Source organism: Eptatretus burgeri, chromosome 11 (genome assembly GCF_056783735.1).
Source record: "Eptatretus burgeri isolate ZD-2024b chromosome 11, Ebu_testis_v1, whole genome shotgun sequence".
In the NCBI taxonomy this organism is placed as follows: Eukaryota; Metazoa; Chordata; class Myxini; order Myxiniformes; family Myxinidae; genus Eptatretus; species Eptatretus burgeri.
In genome coordinates, this window is record NC_140971.1 from 13,233,000 (window position 1) to 13,259,278 (window position 26,279).

Consider the following 26,279-nt stretch of genomic DNA (forward strand, 5'->3'; position numbering starts at 1 on the left):
GTGGTGAGGATGAGAAGAAGGGAGAGGTGGTGAGGATGAGAAGAAGGGAGAGGTGGTGAGGATGAGAAGAAGGGAGAGGTGGTGAGGATGAGAAGAAGGGAGAGGTGGTGAGGATGAGAAGAAGGGAGAGGTGGTGAGGATGAGAAGAAGGGAGAGGTGGTGAGGATGAGAAGAAGGGAGAGGTGGTGAGGATGAGAAGAAGGGAGAGGTGGTGAGGGTGAGAAGAAGGGAGAGGTGGTGAGGATGAGAAGAAGGGAGAGGTGGTGAGGATGAGAAGAAGGGAGAGGTGGTGAGGATGAGAAGAAGGGAGAGGTGGTGAGGATGAGAAGAAGGGAGAGGTGGTGAGGATGAGAAGAAGGGAGAGGTGGTGAGGATGAGAAGAAGGGAGAGGTGGTGAGGATGAGAAGAAGGGAGAAGTGGTGAGGATGAGAAGAAGGGAGAGGTGGTGAGGATGAGAAGGGAGAGGTGGTGAGGATGAGAAGGGAGAGGTGGTGAGGATGAGAAGAAGGGAGAGGTGGTGAGGATGAGAAGAAGAGAGAGGTGAGAGGAAGGGGTCGGGTGAGGAGAAGGGGGAGGTGGGGGCCGGGTGAGGAGAAGGGAGAGGAGGGGGACGGGTGAGGAGAAGGGAGAGGAGGGGGACGGGTGAGGAGAAGGGAGAGGAGGGGGACAGGTGAGGATAAAGGAGAGAAGGTCAGGGGCAGAAGGGGAATGAGAAGGGAGAGGTGGTGTGGGGCAGAAGGGGAATGAAGAGGGATGTCCTTTAAACCGTCACCTGATCCTCTCTCTCCTCTGAAGTCATATTGTTGTGGGCCGGGGGTCAGTGGCGAAGAACGGCCGCCAGGTGGAGCAGTAGAGCCGCCTTCCACCAAACACCCGGAATTTGGGTTGTGACTCTCGGACAACTCCGAAAGGTCAAGGGTCCCTTAGCGGACCGTGGTCGCCAATATTTCGACGGCGTGAGGTTGGGTTAATTGCCTAATTTCAATATACCTAAGAACCCACGTCGTCCAACTACCTGGGAAAACCACACCCTTGACGGACCTCGGGCGAAATGGACCGTTTACCGAGCCCGGACCGGGTGTAAACAGAGCGGGGATTACCAAGATCAGTCGGTCCAAACGAACAATTTACGGCACAAACGGCCTCACTAATTCTCAATACGCACCTTGCTCGGCCAATGAAAGAAAACACGAACAACGAACTGGAACATTTAACACGGAGGTTTATTTATAACAATAATCGGGGAGGGGAGCACACAAAGAGCAGAGTTATCCAAAGAAAGAAATGTAATGTACAATGAACACAGGGCACTTAGACAGTTTCTACTTACAGAACGGCGCCACACACACACACACACACACACACACACACACACACACACACACACACACACACACACACACACACACACACACACACACACACCAAAAAGAACTAGACCCCATCGGGTCTTTATTGGGTAGAGCCTGGCCAGGGTACCTTCCCGCCTCGTGCGGTCTGGTCGAGCTTGTCCGGTGGCGGGACTCCAACAACGCAGCACCAAGCACCAGGGACCAGGGACGATGCAATGGACGCCAGCCAGCACGGGAACGGACCAGATGAGCACCCGCAGGTAGATGAGAACGCCAGCAGGCAAGACGAGGCTTCTTCTCCTTCTCCTCTTTCTTTACGACGCGGCGAACCTTCTCTTCTTCTCCATGACAGCTCGCCACAAGCTTCCCCACCCCACAGGTCAAGGGAAAACGCTCTGAGGTACTCGCCTCCGGGCGATACTTTTGATTGATACTTTTGATCGGGGGATCGAACGTACTCGCCTCCGGATTGGACGAGGGGTTGCCAGGCGACTCATGGCCGCCGTTGATTGGACGAGCTCACGGTGGGCGGAGGGAACCTCACTCCTGTACGTGACACGCTGCACGTGGGCAATGGATGGCGATGGTGCGAAAACGAAGGATGAAGATTTAAAGATATAAAAAACCTGACTATAAAAGTAAGTCGTAGCGCACACATGAAATTCCCATTAGACAGAGGGACGGGACCGTAACTACAAACACAAACTTATCGAAATAACTGAACTGCAGAGGCTGCTGTCTGTGTGTGTGCAAATGGCTTCTTGATTTATAACAATATTATGTCTGTGGATTTAATATCCCTTGGTTTCCCTCCCAACAAAGTACATGTGTGAGGGTTCATGAAAATAATACAAGTTGCCATGACTACATCTCGCCCTTTTATTTGTTTTTTTTTAACTCCCTTCAGTTTCACCACAGCACAAAGAACATGTCGTGCCTCACCCTCCAGCTACCTCCCCCTCAACCTCCACCTCCCTCACCCTCCACCTCCCTCACCCTCCACCTCCCTCACCCTCCCCCACCCTAACCCTCCACCTACCTCACCCTCCCCTCCACCTACCTCCCCTCAACCTCCACCTCCCTCACCCTCCACCTCCCTCACCCTCCACCTACCTCACCTTCCCGCTCAACCTCCACCTCGAACTGGAGTAATCAGTCCTTCCCAACTAAATCATCCCACAGATACAATCACTTGGAAAATAATAATAATAATAATAATAATAATAATAATAATAATAATAATAATAATAATCGTCACCGATGAGTTTTACGACAATTTCAATCACTTCGACCATATCCGTGAAGAATGAAGTATAAATACATTACAGTACCACACGTATAAATGTACATTAAAACAAAAAACCATTTACCGTCGGGATCGAAGCCATAACGTGAAACACTCGCACTGTACCGAGCTCCGGAAACCCGATCACCAACACACGTCGTGTATCGAACGTCAATGGAGTCTCCAAAATGAATTCAGGCCCTTTTACCGTCAAAAACGTTCCCTCGTCTTTCGAGTATCACTTCCAAGTACCAACAGGATTTACTCAGAGAGAAAGTAAGAACCAACCGAGCGAAATCTACTCAAACATACACCCCGAAGTTCTCTTCTTCTTCTTCTTTTGTTATATTAATGGCGTTTTCAGAGCTACGAGGCTCTATATACGCCACGCATTAAAACACATAGACTGAAGAAAAACAACACTACTGGGGATTCTATATTGTAAGCCCCAATTCTTTCATAAATTTTAAAACCGATTTGTGGAGATGAGGGAAATTTTGGCTGCAATAAAATGCTCACATTGTTTAAAATTGTCATTGCAATAAAATGATTAGAACATTTTTTCCTAAAAAAACAAAAATCCCTTCTCAGGGCTCCGAAAGACCCGAGGTTGCCCAGAAAGTTACTGCGGGATGAAGGTTAACATATATTATATTAGTTATTCGTGCCTGTTGTTTGTGTCCTTTGTAACATTCTTAAAAACAGTAGGGTTTGAAGATGGTTTCTGAAGTAATGAAGGGTACAAACAAAATTGGTGGGGAGTTACCCTCGAAAAATGCTGCCATTTTTGGCTTGGTCTAAATATCCAATATGGCCGCCACAAGAATATAAATTGTCCCTGCCAGACTGACCGTATGTGGCCAAATTAAATTAGTTTTTTTCATCTGATAATTAGTAATTAATGAGGTTTGCCACCTTGGTGTTGAAGACAACATCTTTGACAAACGCCCACAGAAAACAAGCTCAAATGAGCTAAGATTCTCGTCCTCTGAATGATGACGTCATAAAAACGAATATGACGTCATTGTGATGTATCAGGTTTGCGATAAATAATTATCTGTGCTAATGCCCGGCTTGATTCCCGCAAACAAAATTCAAACAGCTTGCCTAGTTTCGGAGATAATGGTGGAGGCGATTTCCATTAGCGGCGATAATATCGAATAGGCAAAGCCTAGAAGCGAACGTAGAATTCTTCTTACATTCGCTTCTGACTTTGCAGTCATATAACTGGTTCACAACTACTGTATACTTGCCAACGATACCGTGGTACGTGGAAGCGCCGCACAGCTGATGATTTTGACGCATTTTCCGGTTACTTCGGCCTGGATTCGGGATCAGCGATCAAATAATGTAAATCACGATTAAAAAATATTTTTTGATGATGCGGGAGATATCTTGATTATAATTAACTTTGGGAAAAAAATAATTGAATAAATAAATAAATAAACGATCACTTCTGGTCAAGAATAAAATAAATTAAAAGTTCTGGAAAGAGTTTCAAAATCACTCCCGGTAATGTTAGATACAAAATAAACACTTCCTGTCATGAAAAAAAATCACTTTCGGAAGTATAAAATTAACTTTGGGAAAAAAATAATTGAATAAATAAATAAACACTTCCGGTCATTGTGGTGTAGCCTGCGGGCATGCAGGGCGGGGCATGATGATGGGAGGAGAGGTCGTCGTGGTCATCGTATCTGCAAGGAATATAAGGTGTGCGCGCCACCTGAGGCGTTGTAGTGATGCTGGAGTCGCCCGGCTTGTGCGTGTGCTGGATACGTAATAAAGGGGAGCCGCGGGCAAAGTACGCCCGCGCTCGCGCTTGTGCAACACAGCCCGGCTCGACTGTTCCCCCGCTCATGTCTGCCTGCGAAGCATCTTCTATCCAGTACACCACAGTTGGCTGACGAGGATCTTCGGATTGGCGTGTGCAGGGCGGCAAATAACCCGTGCGGTTCCAGGCTACGGAACCAAGGGTCTCGCCAGCACGAGCATGGCAGAAGGTCGGGGCACGGCGCACGGGCGCGTACCCGTTTTCGGGGGAGATGAATTCGAGTTGTTTTCTGAACAGTTGGGTTGCTACTTCCGCGCGAATGATGTAGATGATGAAGACAAACGCAAGTCGATCTTGCTCGCCTTGCTATCAACGGAGCACTACCGGCTGCTGAGTGATTTGGTGGCTCCAAATAAGCCCAGTGATGACGGGCTATCGTTTCAGGACATCGTGGCGAAAATGAAGACCCACTTGGCGCCAGAGAAGTCATTGCATCTCGCGCGGTTCCAGTTCGATCACCTCGCTAAGGGTGGCGAGGAGCGCGTTGCAGACTTCGTAGCACGAGTAAAGCATTCGGCTGTGCCTTGCAAGTTCACGACAGAGGAGCGTCCGGCACGACTCAGAGATCGTTTTATTTCTGGTCTGCGAGACGCAAAGATGGTAGCAGCCATCCTGCGGTTGACCGACATCACATTCGACTCGGCGGTCGGGACTGCTTCGTCTGTCGAGCAGACACTCACGGATGTCCGCACCATCGCTGGCCAGGATGTAATGAGTAGCTCCAGCTGGGGCATGTCGGCTGATCCCGAGGTCCACGCGGTGACCGCGCAAGTGCCGCAGGTCGTGCAGCCCGGAGTCCGCGCGATGACTCAAGTGCCGCAGGTCGCACGCGCGTCTGGCAGTGCGGGACGAGGGCGCGCACCGCAGCACGGTCGCACCGGGAGCGAAGTGGCTTTCCAGGGGTGCTGGGGGTGTGGGGGTCCGCACCTGCGACAAATGTGCCCGTATAAGAACACCGTGTGTTTGCATTGTCACAAGGTGGGACATTTGAAGCGTGTGTGTCGGATGGCGGGGGCCTCCGTTGGGGTCTTGGATGACGAGGTGCGGGAGGACCCCAATGACCTGGAGATCGGCCTGCAACCGGGGCATGGCGATGCTGGCGGGCCGGAGCAGGAGATGCAACCACGGTTGAGTCTGTTTTCCGTTGGTTCGGAGATGACGACGCCGTTCACGGTGGAGGTCGAAGTGAATGGCGAGCCGACCGTGTTTTGCGTGGACACCGGGGCTGCGGTGTCGGTCATGGGTGAGCAGGCGGCTCGTGGTCTTCGCGGTGTTCGCCTGGTCAAGACGGCCTTGTCGCTGTACACGTACACCGGTGAAGCGATTGCACCGCTTGCGAGGGCCGACGTCTCAGTGCGCTACCGAGGTCGACACGCCCGGCTCTCGGTGTTCGTGGTGCGAGGGGAGGGGCCCGCCCTTTTGGGTCGGGACTGGCTGGCGCACCTCGGGCTGGATCTCCGGTTCGTACCTCCAGGTGTGCCGGTGCTCTCTTCGATGCCTTCGTCGAGTGCCGAGGGCGAGGTTCTGGCGGCGGGATCCGCGTCGATGCAACGGGAGCGGCCGTTCGTTGCTGCCTGCGGCGGTGATGTACGGTTCGGGAGCGGCGAGAGCCGTATCAGCTCTCGCGATGAGTTCCCGCGCTTCGGCAGCGTTCGTGAGGCAATGCGCGCCGGTGTTGTTCGGGCAGCTTCAACAGGTTGCGGTGAGCCCGGGGCGTTAAAGGAAGTCGCGAGTCACAACATCGAGTCGACAACCAAGAGACGGACTCGTGATGTGGGTTGTGGGTTGCTGTTCATTGCATATTTGTTTTTCCTTGCTCTAGTGATGCAGTTTAACGTTGTTGAAATAAATGCCAGCAGTTCCCGTGTGAGAGTGGGTTTGGTGGAGATCAATCGATGGGATTTGTATTATGGTCAATGTGATGTGGTGGCTTTGGGAGCGGTGGTGGCGAATAAAAAGGTTGGGTTGGCCTTCCATTGCCCCGGGCCGCGGGTAGTTGCTTTGTCATGTGCAGGGATTTTGTCAAAAGAACGCGCTGTACGGAAAAATGAGTTTGCAATGTTTCAAATGATGTTCGTAGTGATTTATAACGAGCCTATGGTTGAAGTGTGGTTTAAATGGAATTGCTACCGTCTAACTGCCGTGGGGGTCTCGGGGATCGACTCGGAGCCGGGACTCGTGCGCTGGTCGGTGTTACCCCCACCTCTGCTTTCAGCAAGGTCAGACGTGCCTGGCGCCTGGGGCGTGGCTCTCTGGGTGCGCTCAAGGCCGTTTTGGCCATGCGGTGGAATCTCAACTGATTATGGTGCGTGGGGTGTTGGGGAGTGTTTGTTGCTTCCAGCCAAGGGTGCTGTTCAGCGCCCCCACCAAGGTCGGTCGGGTCTGGCGGTGGCGCCGCGGGTTCCAGACAGCGGGGGTCCGGCCTCGAAATGTTTGTCTGCTTCAGGTCTGCCTGGGGGAGGAGGGCCGGTGTGCTTGTGGGCCGGAGGCGTTTGATGGTGCCGGGGGAGGTTTGCTCGCTCGGGAGGTCGCCGCGACCTCGGCGAGGGCCATGTAAGCATGAGCCGCCTGGGGGCGTTTTCGCTGTGTAGTGCTGCTGTGCTTCTCCAGTAGCTCGCTTCCACGCATTATATGATGTGATGTGCTGTTATACTTCGCTGTTTTCATTTTTTGTGCCTTGTCTACTATTATACCGTAGTCCTTCGTGCTTTTTATGCTTATTATGATGGTGATCATTTAATAATCATAGTTTTAGGAGGGAGGAGTGTGGTGTAGCCTGCGGGCATGCAGGGCGGGGCATGATGATGGGAGGAGGGGTCGTCGTGGTCATCGTATCTGCAAGGAATATAAGGTGTGCGCGCCGCCTGAGGCGTTGTAGTAATGCTGGAGTCGCCCGGCTTGTGCGTGTGCTGGATACGTAATAAAGGGGAGCCGCGGGCAAAGTACGCCCGTGCTCGCGCTTGTGCAACACAGCCCGGCTCGACTGTTCCCCCGCTCGTGTCTGCCTGCTAAGCATCTTCTATCAGTACACCACAGTCATGACCTCCCGGCATGCATCATTCCCCATGACAAAAACCGGAAACAAAAAAAACACAGAAACAAAACAAAAACGGAAGCCAAATGGTCATAGGCAATGACAAGGATTCACAATTGCCAGGGTATTGTGTTGTTTTTGTTGTTTCCTATTCTCTCGTGTGCACGCGTTAAGTAATATTCACAAGATAGAAATAAAACCCAATCGTGTTTATACACCGCACAGCGTTTAACAACAACCGGAAGCAAAAAGTCATATCTGACGACACGGATTCCAAATGTCCAGGGCTATTGTGTTGTTGTTGTTTCCTATTCTCTCACGTGCACGCGTTAGGTATTAAGCTCACTTCGTTCGCTATTACAGCGGTGTATAGCATCACGTGACACCTCGCGCGTCTATAGGTCACGTGACTGTTCAAAACAATAGTTACTCCTCCACCGACCCTACCTCACCTTCCTCCACCTCGGACTCCAACATGGTGCCCATTATAATATCACGTGATACGAGGGATAACGCCGATTATGAAATTAAATAACTTTTTACGGTTTGTCTCGTTTTTTATATTTTAATAATCCCGTTTAAAAAAAAAAAGAACAACAAATCAATCCACGAGACGGAACTGAGCGCTTGAGTGACCGTCCGATCCGCCACTCGTCCGCCACGTGAGCGGACGATTCGTTACATGTATTCATTTCCCAGTTGAGTTACTCCGCTCACGTCACGTTCGTTGCTTCACCACCTCAGGTACGTTTCCGCACCTGTACTTCCGAAACTCTGCGCTCGTCAGACGGCAGGTGTCTAACCTATTTGACAAGGGACAAGTATACTAATAATGCAATTCGGTTGTACGCAGAGTGTGTGCGATGTCGAATAAAATAAAACCATCATTGAAATCCAAGGAAAACCAGTTTGTTTGTTTTTAAAAAAAAATTTTTTATTTTTTTTTTCAATCTGGTTACCTGCACTATAATCACACCTGAGTTTGTATCGTTCGCCTCATTCAATCAGAACAAACTCCTTTATCTCGTCGGTTTCACCGATTACCGGTTCTCACGTTGACGCGCCGCCTCCACGTAAACCGGTCACGTGACGTCGACGTCATCAATCAAAGCTCCTCACTTTGATTCCCTCAGTCTTGATGTCTGTTTGGTCGCCGAATTAGGTGTCCCTTATTGTCAGTAATTCTGTCTGTTTGTTCGTTTGTCATCAGCATAATTGGTATTAAACGTGGGCCGATTTTGACCAAACTCGGGTGGTAGGTACATCTTATGACCTAGTGCTTTGGAAATTGTGATGGTTGCTAGGGACGCTTTGGTTCCCTAGCAACAACCGAAAAACCTTCAAAATCGGTACCGTTCACGCGAAATTAATTCCGAAAGCCATTATCCCACGTAGGGGTATGAAATTTGGCATGCATCATCTGCAGGTGATGCTCTATCTAATATATTCCGGTTTTTGTGATATATGGAATAGTTTACCCGCAGCACCCCCTACAAATGGGGTATGCCCGAAAATTAAAGGCCCCCTAGCGACCAGGTGAGTGCATCGATCCGAATGAAACTTTGCAGGTTCATAGCACGCAATGAGTACTACAACTTTGCCTCATGACATATTGACCGATTTCGCTTAGGTCAGGGGTCAAAGGGCAAAAATCGATAATATGCGAGAGCTGGAGGTGCCTTCGCGCCAAATGCTACTCCTCCTTGGGTTATGGTCAGATGGTCATGAAAATTCACACTAATCGTCTGGAATACATTGTGCACAAACGATCGAACCGGATTTTCGATTTATATCTTTGTTCACCCACAGCACCCCCTCGAACTTTGGGGATTTCCGATTTCACACCGCATTTCCGGTACTTTTCATTCAAATTGATACCGAGTAGTTATCAGTAGATGGAACTCGATGAGATTTGGTATGCATAATCTTAAGGTGATTCCCTATCCGCCATATGACATCCATTTTTTTCTATATCATATAGTTTCCAAATGGTAACCCTCTCAACTTGGGTGTCCGAGGGCCATTGAGCATTCCCACTGAAAATTCAAAGTACACCAGCTCCAAGACGGTTGAACCGAATCGAATGAATCTTTACATGCTTATAGACCGTTATGAGTACTTCAACTTTGCTCATTTGCATAGTGACCTATCTCGAGTAGGTCAGGGGTCAAAGGTCAATAAGTGCATTTTTCGGGCAAAATTACCATTCAAGGCACCCTTGCTCCTACACAGATTTACCGATATGAATGAAAGTTCATAGGTACATCTATCTATAATTCCAGCAATCTATGTGTGTGTGTCTGTCTGTCTGTATGCGACCGCCGTTTCTCGACGACCGCCGGTCCGATCTGATGGAAACTTGCCAGGATTATTGCTGGGAACCCGCGGATGTGCCTTTTCGAGGTTTGATATCAATCGGACGAGCGGTTCCCAAGTTACGGCCATTTATCTGTCAACCAATGACAGGACACGGTGCTATGACGTCACGAATGACGTCACAATGTTTATTTATTTGTTTATTTATTTTTGCACGATTGATGCCAATTCTTCTTCTTCTTCGTTTGCTATGACGTCACAATCAACGCTGGGGACGTGAGTATGTGCCTTTTCAAGGTTTGATATTGATGTCTGTGTGTCTGTATGCGACCGCCGTTTCTCGACGACCACCGGTCCGATCTGATTGAAACTTGCCAGGAATATTGCTGGGGACCTGAGTATGTGCCTTTTCAAGGTTTGATATTAATCGGACAAGCGGTTCCCAAGTTTCGGCCATTTATTTACCAAACCAATGACAAGACACGGTGCTACGACGTCACGAATGACGTCACAATTCATGTTTATTTCATTTTAAATTAAACTCAATAACTCTTTATATTCCTCATCACATGCTCACGGCAAACAGGGATCACAACAATTTAAAGGACACACAAGGAAGATTAAACACGGGATTTGAAAGATTACTCCTGGAATCTTTCACTTCTCCAGAAAAGTATAAAGATACTTTTGACAGCCGGTTAAAGAGGAATGATGATGGCAAAGCAGAGGGACCTGATGAGATCCCAGTGGAAGTGTGAACCTGCCTGGTGAATATGGGGTTCAGGTGTTAAATAAACGATTCACCTGTGTTATGATAACAGAGGAGATTCCAAGGGGATGGAGGCAAAGATATTAATGTCTGTGTGTCTGTAGGCGAGAGAGGGGATGGAGAGAGGGGGGGGTGAGAGAGAGGGGGAGAGAGGAGGGGACGGGAGAGGGGGGTGAGAGTGGGGGCAAGAGAGAGGGGCGAGAGAGGAGGGGAGAGAGGAGGGGAGAGAGGAGGGGCGAGAGAGAGGGGGCGTCACAATTCTTCTTCTTCGTTTGATATGACGTCACAATTGACGCTGGGGACCTGAGTATGTTTCCCAGGTGTTTCCCAAGTTATGGACATTTGTGATACAGTTGGTCCGATCTAATTGAAACAATGCCCCAATCTAGTTGTCGTTTACGAGAGCGAAGGAACGAAGCTGCACATACTGGCACACACCTACGGGCCCGAACTAGTAGTACTCAATGGGTACTACAACTTTGCTTCAGGACATATTGACCTATCTCGGCTAGGTCAGGGGTCAAAGGTCAATGAGTGCATTTTTCGGGCAAAATGACCATTCAAATCCCCCTTGCTCCTGCACGGGTTAACCGATTCGATTGCAATTTCGTTAATACTTAGTACTAGATTAACTCAGATCAGGGGTCAAAGGTTATCAGATGCTTGGCAACCCATGGCCGCCTACCGGCTTGTCTGTCTGTTTGTTTGTCCACAACCGTCAGTTTATGATGGAGGAACAAGTTTTTAAAAAATTTAATGTTATATTTTGTAACACCAATCGGAACATGAATAGGAAGACAATTTTGCCATTTAACAGTACTTTGGATCTCAATTTGTCCCGATCGCACGTGCCCGGAGAGCGGTGAGGTTATTTTATTAGTCTGCCTGCCTGGCAGTTAAACAAAATTAAAAAATCATTCCACAAAGGAAACTTGCTCTTTGTAAGGATGTTATCAAAGACACAAACAACGGGCACGAATAACTATTGTAATGTGTTAAATTATGTGGTGTAAAAGACTGTGCATCAACGGTAGTAAACTTCTGAAGTTATTTTTTTTCTCCAATCTTTAAAAATCTTTATTTTATTATCTCCACCACCGAAGGTGAAGGAGGTTTTGTTTTCACCACTTTCTGTCTGTCTGTTTGTTAATTGCCGGAATCCTTCGGATTTTGGCAATTATGTTGGTCGGTTGTGTGTGTCATTCTGTGTGTCTGTCTGTTTGTTTGTTTGTTTACCCTGTAGCAGCCACACAGTTTCAGCGATCATGACCAAACTGGGTACGGACGTCGGCCATGGTCCAACTTAAACACTTGTCGTTTTTGGTGAATCTAGGTTAAAGGTCAAGGTCAAGGTCACCGAAAAACCGAAATTCTTATTTTTGCAATAACGTCCGCTAAAATGGTTGTATCGACTTCAAACCAAATCCAAAATGTGCATCTTCCAATACTGCATCCAACCATATGTCTCATAGGGTGTCACACCAACACCCTTCTTAGCGGCCGGGGGTCGAATGTCAGAGGGGTCGGGTCAACACTTTCAAATTGCGATTAAAAACGCCATTTCATGTCCGATTGACTTCCAAGTTATGATCATGACCAAACTAAGTGCTATAACTCATTAAACAGTAGCACTATTAGTGGGGCAACTTAGCATAACAATTGTGCATTTTGTGAGGAAAGCACCAAATTTGGCACACTCGTAGTCTATCATATTATGAACAGATTTGGATATTGGGCCATCTCAAATTCAGCCGCTGATGGCTGTGGCAGCCATTTTCCACTGCCATCAAAAATTTTGAGATGGCCCAATATCCAAATCTGTTCATAATATGATAGGCTACTAGTGTTGCCAAATTTGGTGCTTTCCTCACAAAATGCACAATTGTTATGCTATATTTAGTTAAGTTGCCCCACTATATCAACTTATAAGAACCAAATTGATTTCCAGGTTGTTGTTTTTTCCAGAGATCATGGAGATATGACAAAGTTATTCCGGCAATTCCTTGCTCAACGAGAAATTTGTTTGTTTGTGTACAGGATATCTTAAAAAGATGTGGATAGATCCAGATGAAATTTTGTGGACAGGTTCGGTATGTGATAAGGACGAACTGATTAGATTTTGGTGAAGATCCATATCCAGATCAGACTACTAGAATTTTAAAAGTGATTCTTCACCATTGAGAGATGGGGCTAAACACGATATATAACACGGTATCTCAAAAAGTTGTGGACGGATTCGGACAAAACTTGGTGGAAAGATTGGGTGTGTGACAAGGAAAAATTGATTTGATTTTGGTGAAGATCTTAATCCGAATCTGGAAAAGAGAATTATTTAATTTTTAAAGTGATTCTTCACCATTGAAAGATGGCTCCAAAAATGATATATAACTTGATTTCTCAAAAATGTATTGGCCCCATATTTTCTCGTGGGTCAGGCATTGCATGGCGGAGGTATGCGCTCGACCGGGTGCCCTTCTAGTTAAGTAATTCTTCACCATTGAGAGATGGGGCCAAAGACGATACATGCCATGATATTTCAACACGTTTTGGATGGCTTCTGACAAAACTTGGTGGATGAGTTGGTTCGGTGACAAGAACAAGCCGATTAGATTTTGGTTCAACTATGGATCCAAATTTGGCCTATCAGTGGGATACAGAATGTAGATTGTTCAGCCTGGCGGAGGTATGCGCTCTACTGAGTGATGTTCTCATTATGAATTGCTATATCATGTTAAGTGTAACTTGCCACTTTTCTTTTCTTCAGTTGTACATTAAAATGGGCATTTATGTTTGCCTTCATCCCATCTTTGTGCAGGTATAATGGGACGGAGAGATGGAAGTGCCACTAAGATCCCGATCAACCAATACCGCAAGCAGATAGGTACGGGCGATGCTATAAAAACTACACATCCCTGCAATATTCCCACGTCGTGTCTCACGGTGATCCTTGTTGCTGGGGTTCCTGGCCGGTGAAAGCATTTTGTCATCAAGTCACTACTTCAACCATCCATTTGGCAATGATCGGCGAAAAGGATGCAGGTTTATGAAACTAGACTGAATATGAGAAATGAAAAGCAACATAAATACAAACCAAATACATCATTAGTCAATTGTGAAATGGAATTCGACCAAAATATCTAAATACATATTCAAACTATCCACATTCAGGCTGGAACGACGAGTTTGCTGAACATGAAGTTGAATCGGTGCATTGTGTAAACCAACTGTTATAACGTACCTGTTCAGACACTCAGACACTTGTACAGTAGATGTCAGGCGTTCACTTACCTTCATATTCAAAAATTATCCCAGAGCACTTTGGTGCTCAATTTCCATTTGCTGCATCAATTTCTATTCCCCACAAAACCCTTTCCCTTACTATTGTAACTCTAGAAACTAGCAAAGAATCAGTCCGTCGGAAACCGTCCTTGCGGATAGAAAAGTAGCTGGGATAATTATACAGCCAGAGGGTTTATGCTTCTTATATGGAATAGATCCCCAGTATAAACAGGAGAATGTAGTGCACAGCACATCTCAAATTCAAAATTGAGAAAAACTGACAGGTTGATAAGTTTTGAAAAGTTGAAATTTGGCAGATGGACAATATCATGTACGAGCAGATGGAAGGGTGAACAACAGCTGAAGGCTGTCATCTGCTCTCCTTGCTTTATCAGTTCCTTTTTTTTTCTGTCCACATTGTCGAGGATCATATGAGAGCTCACACACAACACACAGCAAGGGGGGGGGGGGGCAGGAGACAGACAAAACAGTGGAGAACAGAGACATTAAGTGATCTGTGGAAGGGAAAGGGATAGAGCGGGGAACACGGTGTATACAAGATGGACACTACAGGGACGTTCAGGAAGGAAAGCAGGGAATTTGAAGGAGGTGAGTTTGGGATGGATTAATGGGGGAAGAAAATATCATGGTTTTGGATGGGGGAAGATAAGAGATGGTGGTGAACAACTGTTTTGAAGACCTGGAGGGAAGAATAGGATTGAAGACAGTGTGGGAGTTTATTCCAAATGTGGGATAAAAGAGGAATAAAAGAGTGAAGGTGAGCAATGATTCGTGATTTTGGTAGTTTTACCAGAAGGGGGTTGCTGGCGGACCGTGAGCGACCTGTGGAAATATGGTGGGGGGGGGGCGTGACTGGAGAGCAGATGGTAGAAGACAGAAAGACCACTGACCTGCCTGCGGTGAGTGAGTGAGACGCCGAAAGACTCAACCTCATCGCGGGAGATACCAATGATCCGAAATGCCTTGGTTTCCACAGCGTGAAGCCGAGAAAGGTGAGAAGCAGGAGCACCAGCCCAGAGGGGATAGCAGTACTCCATCAGGCTGTGGATGAAAGCTTTGTAAGTGGTCAGTAGCTCAAGTGGGCCGAAGAAGGACTTTGCATGACGGAGTATACCCAGTCGGTGACTGGCTTTGGAGGCCAGGTTGGAAATGTGGCTTTCCCAGGAAAGGTCATGGCAGATAGTGAGACCCAGAAGCTTGAATGAAAGGACTTCTTACAGAGGATTGTTGTGAAGGTAAATGGGGGGGGGGGGTCCAGACAGTCCTTTTGGAGTGCCTGGTGTTGGCTTAATGGTTAGGGTGGTGGGCTTTGAATCCGAGTGTCCTGAGTTTAAATCCCACTCAGCTGTTGAATTGACACCAGTTGGGGTTAACTCGACCTGTCATCCTTCCAAGGTCGGCAAAATGAGTGCCAGCATGCTGGTATACTGTGTCTGAGTGGTGACCTGTCCAGGATTGTGCCCAATAGCCAAGGAGACTGCTTTGGCAGCACCAACACTCTGCACAGAGTATGGTCCCAATCTCTCTTTTGGAGAGACATAGTGAGAGTGTGAGATTTGTCCAGATTGAAAGATATGTTCTACGTGTTGGACCAGTTTGTTATTTTATCCAGATCTGCAGTGAACGAAGAAGCTGCTGCTTGCCGGTCTGAGGGATTACAGATTGTACGGCAGAGGGTGGAGTCATTAGCAAAGAGATATAGAGGATTTTCCGGAGAGTTGGAGAGATGATTGATGAAAACCAGAAAAAGAACAGGGCCCAGAACACTACCTTGAGGAACTCCAGCCTGGACAGGAAGAGGGGATGAAAGAACTCCATTTAGGGCCACACGTTGACTGCGACAGGAGAGGAAGTCTGCGAGCCATGAGTGGAGATGGCCTTGAATACCATAGGAAGAGAGTTTGGTGAGCAAGGCAGGGTGCCAGATCGTGTCAAAAGCACGCGATACGTCTAGTGATATGGCTCTGATTTTATGTCTGACATTGCGGACCTCCATCCATTGTTGGGAGAGCAGAAGCAGCATATCCAGGGTAGAGTGACCTGGTCTGAACCCAAATTGATGATCGGAAATCAAGCCATTGGAGAAGAGGAAGGATTTAATGTCTGAAGCGATGATGGATTCCATAACCTTGCCGATGATTGGGAGAAGGCTGATTGGTCTGTAGTTGCAGGGATCTGTTTTCGCACCTTTTTTATGTGGGGCGGTATTGTTTGCTCAGTTCTAAGCAGATGGCAGATGACCTTGAGCAAATGAGAGGGTGAATAGAACAGAGAGAGGGTGAGCAAGAGCAGAGGAGCAGGTTTTGAGGACACGTTGGCTGATGCCTTCTGGACCGGTTGCAGAATCTGAGTCAAGGTTTGATAGCAAGCTCTCCACTTTGTCAGAAGAAAAGGACACAGAGTCCAGGGACAGCTGGGTGTGACTGGGTAAGGTGGGTACAGAAAGCGATGGTTTCGGACACAAGATTTTGATGCAAACACCGAGTTTAGGCATTCAACCTTTTCACGTGCGGTATCAGCTGTGCGGCCATTTGATGTAAGTGAGGGGATGGAGGGGGAACGTACACCAGAAACAGATTTGATTAAACGCCACCAGGATTTGGAGGAGGGAGAGAGGTTTGAAAGTTCAGACTTGAGATGAGAAAGATGTTGTTTTCTGGCTCTCCTGAGGGTAGATACACACTTGTTCTGAGCTTTATGGAAAGAACTGAGATTACCCTCAGTTGGGTTTGCTTTCCACGAGGCAAAGGCAAGTTGTTTCAGGACAACTTCCTCACCACAAGCTTCAGTGAACCATGGGCGGGAGGAAGGGTGGGACAGCTGAAGACGAGAGGGGATAAATTTGTGCATGAGGGAGAGCAAGTTTCTTTGAAAGAATTCCCAGGATGAGTTGATGTTGGAGAAAGTAGCGATTGGAAACCAGTCTAGAAGTTTGATGGCTGCTTGGAGATCCTGCCAGTCAGCCTGAGTGAAATGCCAGAATCGATGGCGCTGGGGTGGTTCTCTAATAATAGCCAGAGATGTCCACTTTGATAAGGACGTGGTCAGAAGAATTGATTGGAGCGGAGGAAGAACAGCAGATATTTTCAGGGAAATTTGTCAAAATCAGATCCAGAAGAGATGGAGTACCGTTGGTTGAGATCCAGTTCGGGAAGTTGACCGATTGAGTCAGTCCCAATGAGTCGCAGAAGTCTTTTGCTGAAGTTCCATGACAGTTGAGAGAGGTACCCACACCCAGCCAACTGGCATGATGACAATTGAAGTCGCCACATATGAGGAAGAGAGAGTTCGGATGAGAAGATAGAAGTTGGTCCATGTTTTCAGATCGTGAGGTGTAAATGGAGTCTTCACTGTGTGGTGGACGGTACAGTCCACATATAAACATGAGGTGCGAGTGGAGGGGAAGCCGTAGCCAGAGGTATTCCTGGGGGTGTGGGGGAGTGAGGGCAGTGCATGGAGAGTGAGGAATAGAGTCTTTGATGAAGAGAGCAACTCCTCCACCAGGACGAGGCTCAGGTCCGTCATACTGGAGGAGGGAGGAACCTGGGAGAGATACTCGGGAGTCAGAGACGTCTTGAAGGAGGAAAGTTTCTGTTTGGCAGATTATGTCTGGTTTGTCAGTGGCAACCTGTATGGAAAGATCTGAAAGGTTTGAGCGATGTTTGAGGTCCACACTGTTAAGGAAGAGGGAGGGGAGGAGACTTTGGGTGCAGGGGAGGGGAGGGAAGGGAGAGAGTTGGACAAGGGAGGAGGAGGAGAGGTAAGAGAGTTGTTGAAAGAGTGTGGGGGATTGCAGAATAGCTGGAGGAGGGGCCGGATGAGGAGAAAAGGCTCTGTGGTGCTGGGTTGAGGTACAGTGGGGAGTAATAAGAGAGGGGGCCTTCTTTGGAGAACGGCATTATTTTCGCACTCGCTCCACTTTCTTATTTTGTTATAAAAGATAACTCTAAACACAGATACAAAAACGCTGCAATAGCAATGATATTATACACTTATAATTACTCTGTCTGTCCTGTAATTGCTTGTCCTGTAATTATGTCTGTGTCTGTCTATCCTGTAATTATGTCCTATCTGTGTCTGTCTGTCCTGTAATTACTCTGTCCTGTATTGCTTTACATACTTATTTTACATGATCTTGGTTTATATCACAATTCTTTCATTTTAATTGATTGTAATTCATCACTCTTAATTGGTTTTTGTGTTGTCTATCGAATATTCTATGTATATATTATTGAGCAAAGTTGAGGCTGTTACCATACTTGTTCCTCAGGAAGGCATGACTACAAAAAGGCTCAACCCATCCTGCGATCAACCAAGGAGAAGGCCAACTTCCGACGATCAGGGACTTCCAAGATGGTGCGAGCGGGGTAAATTGGTCATTAGGACCACCTTAGTGAGGTTAAAAGTAATTTTTTGAAATGTATTTTTGTTTGTTGTACTGCAGTAGATTCGGTTCACTCTCCTTCACACCATCCAATGTGTGTTAGCTGCTGTTAGAGATGAGTGTGGGGTTAATTGGCATTTGATTGGACTGTTTGTTTCCCAAAATGCTCGCTAAAGAGTTGAGTATCATAGATGGTCACCCTCTCAGCGAGCAAGCCAGGTAAGGCCTCCCCACATCAGCTTTCAGGTGCACCACGCTTCCTCCCAAGGGGGGTGGGCGACTTTAAGCCCCCCTCACTGGTCTCTTGCTTCTGCAAAGATCACCCGCCATCACTTACAACCAGCCATCAACATTTGCAGCCAGCATTCAACATCGTTACTACCAGCCTGCTGAAAGCATCGCTGCTGCCATCATCAATAAACTGTTTTACTGGCTCTTGCTTTTATTTGCTGCCCCATGAACCCCATTGCTCTAATGCCACCATAAACTGTGTATTGTGCCTTCATCAACTATTGCTACCCCTCCTACATAGAATCTGAACTCTTTTATTGTGTTGTTTGCAAATGTGGATGGCATTATCACAGTGTAAATTACTGTTAGCCACTATGTTTGAACTGCATTGTTTTCATATTTTTTTAATTATTTAACTTGTTTCTAGTTTAATAAAGTTCAGCTTATATATGTAGAGTAGTTAATTTCTTCTTCTACAATCTACATATTACTAAAACTCTCATCTTGTATGTATGTATTTTCCCGAAATACAGCCAAAATGGTACACGATAGCACAAAAATTTTAGGGCCACCTTACTCACAATTCGCCTATGGTGTGCCATTGGAGAAGATCGGGCAAGTTTCGTTCAAATTGGGCAACGAAACGATTATTAAAAAAATCAATTCCCGGTTCAGTCAAGTACTCTTCGGGATTATTTGATCAATGCAAACAACCTCAGCAGTATAGTTCGCTGGAGCTATCTTTGTTTTTTTCTTGAAATATTTTTTTTCATCAACCGCTGTCACAATGGGAACCCAACGGGTTCACGGGTCATCTCGTATTACAACAAAACACAATAGTATTATCTGTGAAGAACAGTATTTTCATTGCAGACGTCAAGTACTTTATCTGCAAAAATTAACAATCCGCATGAGCCTTGAAACGGACTCATGTGGGTAGTAGAGTGTACTGGAGACATTTTCACTCTGTTCCTCTGCATTGTCGAGGAGAGAGACCCAGGACGAGTCTAAGAAAAAGGGGGGGGGGGCAGTGTGATGAAAATGCCTCAGGGGGTAGGTAGAGAGATTCATTCATTAGATATATATCTCCTAATCAATGTTAGAATAATATTCTTGTCATCACCCCAATTAGTGGTCATCTGGTGTCGTTTCTCATCTTCCTGCCATTCCTCTGTACTTTCATCTGCTACATGTTCTTTCATTTCCTCTCGTTTCCCCCTCTATTTTACTAATAACCCTATGCACCAGTAATGGTGTACCTGAGGGATGATGTGAAGAGCATGGCCAATAGGAGAGGGGCGAGGTGAGCTGGTAAGGAGAAGAGGACAGGTTTGTTCCGCAGAGGGCTTAAGGACTAAAGGGCAGGCACTGTGATATCACACGCCAATGCTTATAAAGAGACCGACATGCCCGTTCTGCATCATTCTGGAAAGTCTCATGAGACAGTCATATTAGTCTAGTGAGACAGTCGTTGAGTTCCAGTTGGAGTGAGGTCAGGGTGAGCAGTTGAAATCGGTCTGCGAGTGAGTTCCTGAGTCGGAGTGAGCTCGGGGCGAGAGTACGGGCAGTGCAGCCAGTGTTTATAGCAGACAGAACAAGCTTACACTCTGTGCTTTACCAGTTCACCTCACTCCGTCCGGCCTGTGAGTCAGACACCGTACTAATCAATGGCACCTCAAGAAGAGGGAAGGCCTACCCTCCCAAACCCCCACACCCTCATCTTCTTTCTCTTTTCTCTTCTCACTGTCTTGTACCTCTCCTGTATGAGTGTGATTGTCTTTTAGAATTAGGTTAAGTTGGCGTAGTTGTTTATGTCTTGGAGTAAGTGTTACCACCATGTTATTTTTCTTCTTTGTAACGTTTATTGGGTCCTCGCCTTGTTCATTAGAATTAAAACCCACTTTTTTTTTAATTGCTGTGATTATTGGATTGGGGACGTACTTCCAGCATTATAAATTATTTTTGGGAAGCATGAGTGTGTCGACATCTTGGCAAGTAAGTTAAATGTAAAGTTAATTGCCACACTCGTGGTTCGCATACATGCCAAGTCGCCTCATGCTTAAGACTCATCCTGTGGAGGTTATCTCCGGCAAGACAGGGGCTAGTCCCTTATGACAAGACTGGTCCTCTTACAATATAATGTAAAGGTCCAACGGTCTTCAAAGATGGTTGTGCCCATGGTGGGTAAGGGTCGAAAAGGTCTTCGCATCCGCCGGTTAATTTGGGTGCGAATCGGCGTCTCAGCGACACGATGAAGCCCCTGACAGGAATAACCGAGCGCGCTTGGCAGCGAATCGCTAATGGCGACGCTTAATGCAAACCCAATCTTCCCATGTAACGGGTCTATAAGCTAACTTACTCTCCCCTATGAAGAAGAGCACAGCCGCACTGTGGCGATTACTGACCGTAACAAATAAATATATGATAAATAACTCGGCTCTCTCGGGACCTCAACAGCTTAAACAACCATGGCCTTCTCCATTCACTTGGGGCACACGGGACAGAGAGAGATGAAGACCTCCCACTTATTATATGTCTCTCAAGTCCCTTCACAGAGTCAATAGAGTGACGCTCAAAAGGTTGTTCTTTCTCCGCTGATTCCACCAAGCCCGTTCCCTTGGCTGTGGTTTCAATGGATAGCATATATGGACGGTGGGAATCTCGTTCATCCATTCATGCTCTTGGGGTGTCATTGTCACTTCTGGGATATACCCAAAGGACGAAACCACATTTGGATCCCAGGAATTTAAGTCACAAGTAGGCACAGTCCAGTCCCAATCGACAGTCCTTCGAGCTTGTCCTTGTGTGAGCGATGTATGGATGAATGGCCAGACCAATGCCTTATATTATCAGGCTTTGAGGAACTGGTGATACATAGTATGAGGTACATTCAACTGCCTTAAATGACCAAAAGAACAGCTACCACCATTCCCAGGGCACTGATCTCAAGTATTTCAGCTACCGACTAGGCACGGTGGAAATGCCACCCCAAGGAATGGACATACCCAGTGCAAACAGCCGAAGCACAATCAGCGGGTTCCGAAGACAGATCCGAGATCCAAAATTTTGTCTACTTCTCTCCTTACGGGGTGCTCACGTGACAGAAGGTGGAATGCGATGAGTCAGTCAGGTATACGTGCCCGAATGACCAGTTACATGACCCTTATAACCCTTGGATTCAAGTGAATCTCTGGTGGTCACCAGAGTCCAAATGGTCCCCAATATTTCTAGGCTGTGTCAGTGACATTCCCCCCAGCACTGAACGGAAGTGGAATTTCAATTTGAGTGAGCTCTACTCGAGCCTGAAATGATCTGGGAGTGCATCTGGACGCCACTCTCCTGACTCCTTGTGTAGCTGGTCTATATTTGAAGGCACCCCTCTTCAAGCGGTCCCTCAAAACTCGCCCCTGGTGGGTTGGTGCTGGCCACCATGGCAGTACTCACAGTGCCCAGCTCTGGTCATTGTTAAATGAGGAAGAAGAGGGGATGGGGGTCTACGGTCACTCAGAACAGCTGCACCAGGGCGATGCTGTGGGACTGCAATTGGAAGTCCCTTCAATGCATGACATAGGTGAGAGGGTGGAGTAATGGGGAAGCTTTATTCTTTTGGGTGGACAACTCGGGCCTATTCTTATGCTCTCACAGTTTGTACAGCGGCCCTGTACAGTCAGCGCATGACCCGGCAGGTGCCCCTTATTCAATAATCCCTCAGCACCACTGCTCCCGGTGGGTCAAGGATGGGCATAATGCCTGTACTCGCAATGCCCAAGACCAGGTGCGCGACTGCACTGCGCGACCAGTGGAGGGGATGGGGAGGGGTGTGCTGGCTGGTCCCTCCCACAATACTCCTAATTGTCCAGATGGACAACTCGTGGTTATCCAGGCGCTTGCAAAGAGTGTACTGCAACCCCTTACAGTCCGTAACACTGCTCCCTTCCTTCTGTAAGACTCTTTTATCGAATCTGTGGTAAGGACATCAGGCTGGACATTTAACAACTCCCCTCCTTGTCTAACCTTCATACAATACATCAACCAGTTCATTTTCCTCGTCTAAGTGTCGAGAAGCTTTCCTATTCATCCTCGCATTATGCACAGCATTTATACTATATCCCAAAAAGATGAAACAATTATTTCCAAGGGGGTAGTGGCTCTGAAGAGGGGCATTTAATTATTTATTCCCATCCATTCAGTGTATTCCCCTCCCGGCAGCTTCCCCAATTCATCGTCCATTGGCCCATATGGCTGGCATAATAATTGTTCATTCTGGTATCTTCACCGGGTCCAGGCAGTGACAATGACCGGCTGACAAGGACCGGCTATCTTTTGGAACACATTGTTGAATATGATTTTCCAACTTGTTGAAAACATTCTCCAGTTGCTTTCGAGTAATTTCATGAATTGCATTTGTGATCGTAGCCCTAATTTCTTCCAAAGAATGTGGGTATGATGAGGAAGCATCAGTTTTCTCATCGCCCCGTAAAAAGTAATCCAGTACTTTGACAACATGTAAGGTGGACAATGTAGTCAAGTAATCGGTCCACATCAACCCATTCACTTGTCTGGGAAAGCTTCATTCAAGAACTATCGCACATTCAAGCATAGTGGCAGGGCGCACCATCTTGATGATACAAGGTGATATGTGAAAGATTCAATCATCGTAGTTAAAGGCCCGGTCACACCTTGACGTTTTAGCCAGCGATGGCAACGTATTAAAATGTATGTAAAACGCTGGCTGACGTTGAACTTTTGATGTCTTTTTTTTTAAGATTCGGACGTATTCATAACGAGTTGGTCGTATGCATAACATATTAGTAATGGACACAGAACGTTTCGTTGTGTTATAGATAACTTATACCAACGAATGCTGACCTGTTGTCGGCCTACACAACCGATGCCCAACGATAGTCTAACTTCGGCATAGCGCGTTGCACGCATCGCCGACGATGTCGTGACGTAGCCTATTAAAAGGCTGACGCACAACGATTCGAATCATAACTGCCGTAGAAATGGAAGTGTCAACATCGCGGTCACACCTTGGCGATCTTGCCAGCGTATGCCGACCTAAGAAAAATGTGTCTAAAACGTGGGGCACGTCAAATACGGTATGAGTAAGTTTGGTATACGTGAGTAGAACGCTAAAGTACGCTATCATACGTCATAGTAAGTAGAGTACGTCAAGAAATTTTAAACATGTTCAAAATTTTACGACGTACTCGGCGTATGACACACGTTCCGCATGCGATGGGGATAAGTTTTACACACGATATGTGGACGCTTACACACGTCCACAAAGGCTACTTATAAGCTACTCATAAGTCGAAACACGTCGCGGTAATGTCTTTTTTACGCGAAACTTATTTCTAACTTGTGTTTGACGTGCTTTGAACCAATTCTTTACGTAGTCCCAACACACATCGACGTATGTAGACGTATTCCAATGACGTCTTGCGGTCGACAAAAAAAAAAAAAATGAACGTGTTTCTAGGTTACAACTGCCATATAAAGACGTGTTCCCAGCGGTTTTGGGAATTGGTATATAAAAATGCTGCTCATAAAAGGGAACCCAACAGTGTTTTCGAGTTCCTTTTTGAGTCGATGTCCGTATCAGTATCAGTATCAGTATCAGTATTAGTATTAGTAGTAGTTTGTTCATGTTGGCAGTAGTAGGTGAGTGTGAGGGGGAGGGTGTGGGTTATGATGGATCCTCCTTGCGTCCGCGTGTCCACGGGTAGGTTCATAGGCTGCCACTCAACGATTTAAATGGCTGCATCTCCACTATTGAAAGTAGACGCTTGCGCTCAACAATTGGATTTTTTTTACACTCAACGACTTTTAAACGGTACCACTCAGCCATTTTCATTGTTTACAATGAACGATTTAAATTGCTGTCACTCGCCTTTGTTTTTTGACGCTGGCGCTCGGAAATTGTAATCGTTTCTATTGAACGTGCTAAATCGCTCAAACCCCACTATTGAAAGTAGACGCTTGTGCTCAACAATTGGATTTTTTTTTACACTCAACGACTTTTAAACGGTACCACTCAGCCATTTTCATTGTTTACAATGAACGATTTAAATTGCTGTCACTCGCCTTTGTTTTTTGACGCTGGGGTTTTGAAATTTGAAGCGTTTCTTCTGAACGTGTTAAAACGCTCAAACTCGACTATTTTAAATAGACGCTGCCGATGGACAATTGGAATCATAGCCAAGCTAGACATCGAAGTGTGAACATCCTCGTCATGCCGAAGAAAAGTTTGAAGAATGCTGCAAATAAGTGTCCTGGCCGTGGCCGTGGACGCTGACGCAAGGACGATCCATTATACCGATGTCTTTCAGCCTATGAGTAACTTAAAAGTAACGTCTGTCGATGTGTGGCAACGATCGCGTAACGTGCCAACAACACGTTAATCATAGGTTAGAAATAAGTTTCGGGTACGCTAAACATTACCTCGGTGTGTCTCAACTTATGATTAACTTACAAGTAGCATGTGTTGACGTCTGTCAACGATCGCAGACCGTGCATACAACTTGTGGCCAGCGTAGCGGAACGTGTGAGTCATACGCCGGCATATGTCGTGAAATTTCAAGCATGAAAAAATTTGAGGACAACCGAAAAGTACAACGTTTAAAGCCAGCATACAACGACGTATGGCAGTGTTTTTCAGCGTGCTCTCAATGTTATCAAAACTTACCCATAACGTATTCAACGTGTGCCAGCGTTTTAGAAAAAAAATTCAAAAATCGGCATACGTTGGCTAAAACGTCAAGGTGTGACCGGGCCTTAAGTAACAGATATTCTGCAACATCGCAAAGTAACTTTCACCAATGACTTTTGCTCCTTCAAAAATGATTGTTAAACTTCTCCTTTCCGAGCGGTGTGTACCACCAACCATACATTATTGTGACGTTGTTTTCCTCGGTTGTTATAACAGTCAAGAGCTCGGGGCGAGAGTCAAGAGCTCTACACTACAGTTATTCTTGTTTTCCACAGTATCAAAAATGATTTTGAGTGCGACTGAAATCTCTCCATCTTTCACTTCATGCAGGACTACCTAACAATTGGATTAGTGTTCATCTTGATTTTGGCGGGATTTTATTTCTTCTTCTACTACATCTTTTCCACCTCCGTCGTGCTGAAAGAACTTTGGGAAGATGATCTTTGAAGCATATACTCACCGACTTGTGCTGGAAGAATTTTTTTTTACTTTTTATTGTTTGTACCCCAAGACATAACTTTACCATTGTGTCATTTGGTTTGTCAGAAATTTTAAATGCAATACAGTGATTGTAAAATACTGTTACTCACTCATGACTCGTTAAATACATTCATCAGTGAAAATATATTAATAAATGTGGAATCTATCTCACAATAAGTTGCACCTCGGGCCTTAAATTTTTCTTCTGGAGACATTGTGACTTTGTCTACTTCTGAGTGCACAAATTTATATGTGAGGGACATTCAAGCTGTACAGGTGCACAATTTATATCTGAGGGACATTCAAGCTGTACAGGTGCGCTCTACCATCGCTTTTGCAAAGTGTCGTCTTTTTTTGCTCACAGATGTCGGGAAGCAAACGTTTGCTGCTTCTTCCCTTCAATATACACGTTATTTTGTGTGTATACCACTCTTCCCTCCAGTGCTTCAAGCAGGTGATACGTCATCATCTCATGTCCTCCCCCTTCCTTACCGACAATATTTATTACCCTCCTTACCTCTTCCCAACTGTGCTCTCTTTCTTAGGTGCAGGTTGCAGTATTTCCCTCCCTCCCTCTTT

At 46.4% G+C, this 26,279-nt stretch overlaps 2 protein-coding genes across 4 annotated transcripts in view; one reads left to right on the plus strand and one right to left on the minus strand.

The window, feature by feature from the left end:
• The window catches only part of LOC147016529 (NTF2-related export protein 2-like), a 28,105-nt gene extending 19,585 nt beyond the window's left edge, over nucleotides 1-8,520 (minus strand). Inside the window, exon 1 of one of the 2 annotated variants that reach the window (XM_085845248.1) lies at nucleotides 8,482-8,520. In XM_085845248.1, coding sequence (XP_085701374.1) covers nucleotides 8,482-8,505 — 24 coding nt within the window. In that variant the 5' untranslated portion in view covers nucleotides 8,506-8,520. Of the gene's footprint in view, nucleotides 1-2,722; nucleotides 2,964-8,481 lie in introns of those variants that run through there. The other variant, XM_085845250.1, reaches the window with a different exon arrangement.
• Nucleotides 1,904-26,279, plus strand: part of TRIQK (triple QxxK/R motif containing) — a 25,722-nt gene continuing 1,346 nt past the window's right edge. The window contains exons 1-4 of one of the 2 annotated variants that reach the window (XM_085845252.1): nucleotides 1,904-1,990; nucleotides 13,406-13,471; nucleotides 18,161-18,246; nucleotides 25,551-26,279. The exon at nucleotides 25,551-26,279 is cut by the window's right edge and continues 1,346 nt beyond it. In XM_085845252.1, coding sequence (XP_085701378.1) covers nucleotides 13,411-13,471; nucleotides 18,161-18,246; nucleotides 25,551-25,667 — 264 coding nt within the window. In that variant the 5' untranslated portion in view covers nucleotides 1,904-1,990; nucleotides 13,406-13,410 and the 3' untranslated portion in view covers nucleotides 25,668-26,279. Of the gene's footprint in view, nucleotides 1,991-8,095; nucleotides 8,250-13,405; nucleotides 13,472-18,160; nucleotides 18,247-25,550 lie in introns of those variants that run through there. The other variant, XM_085845251.1, reaches the window with a different exon arrangement.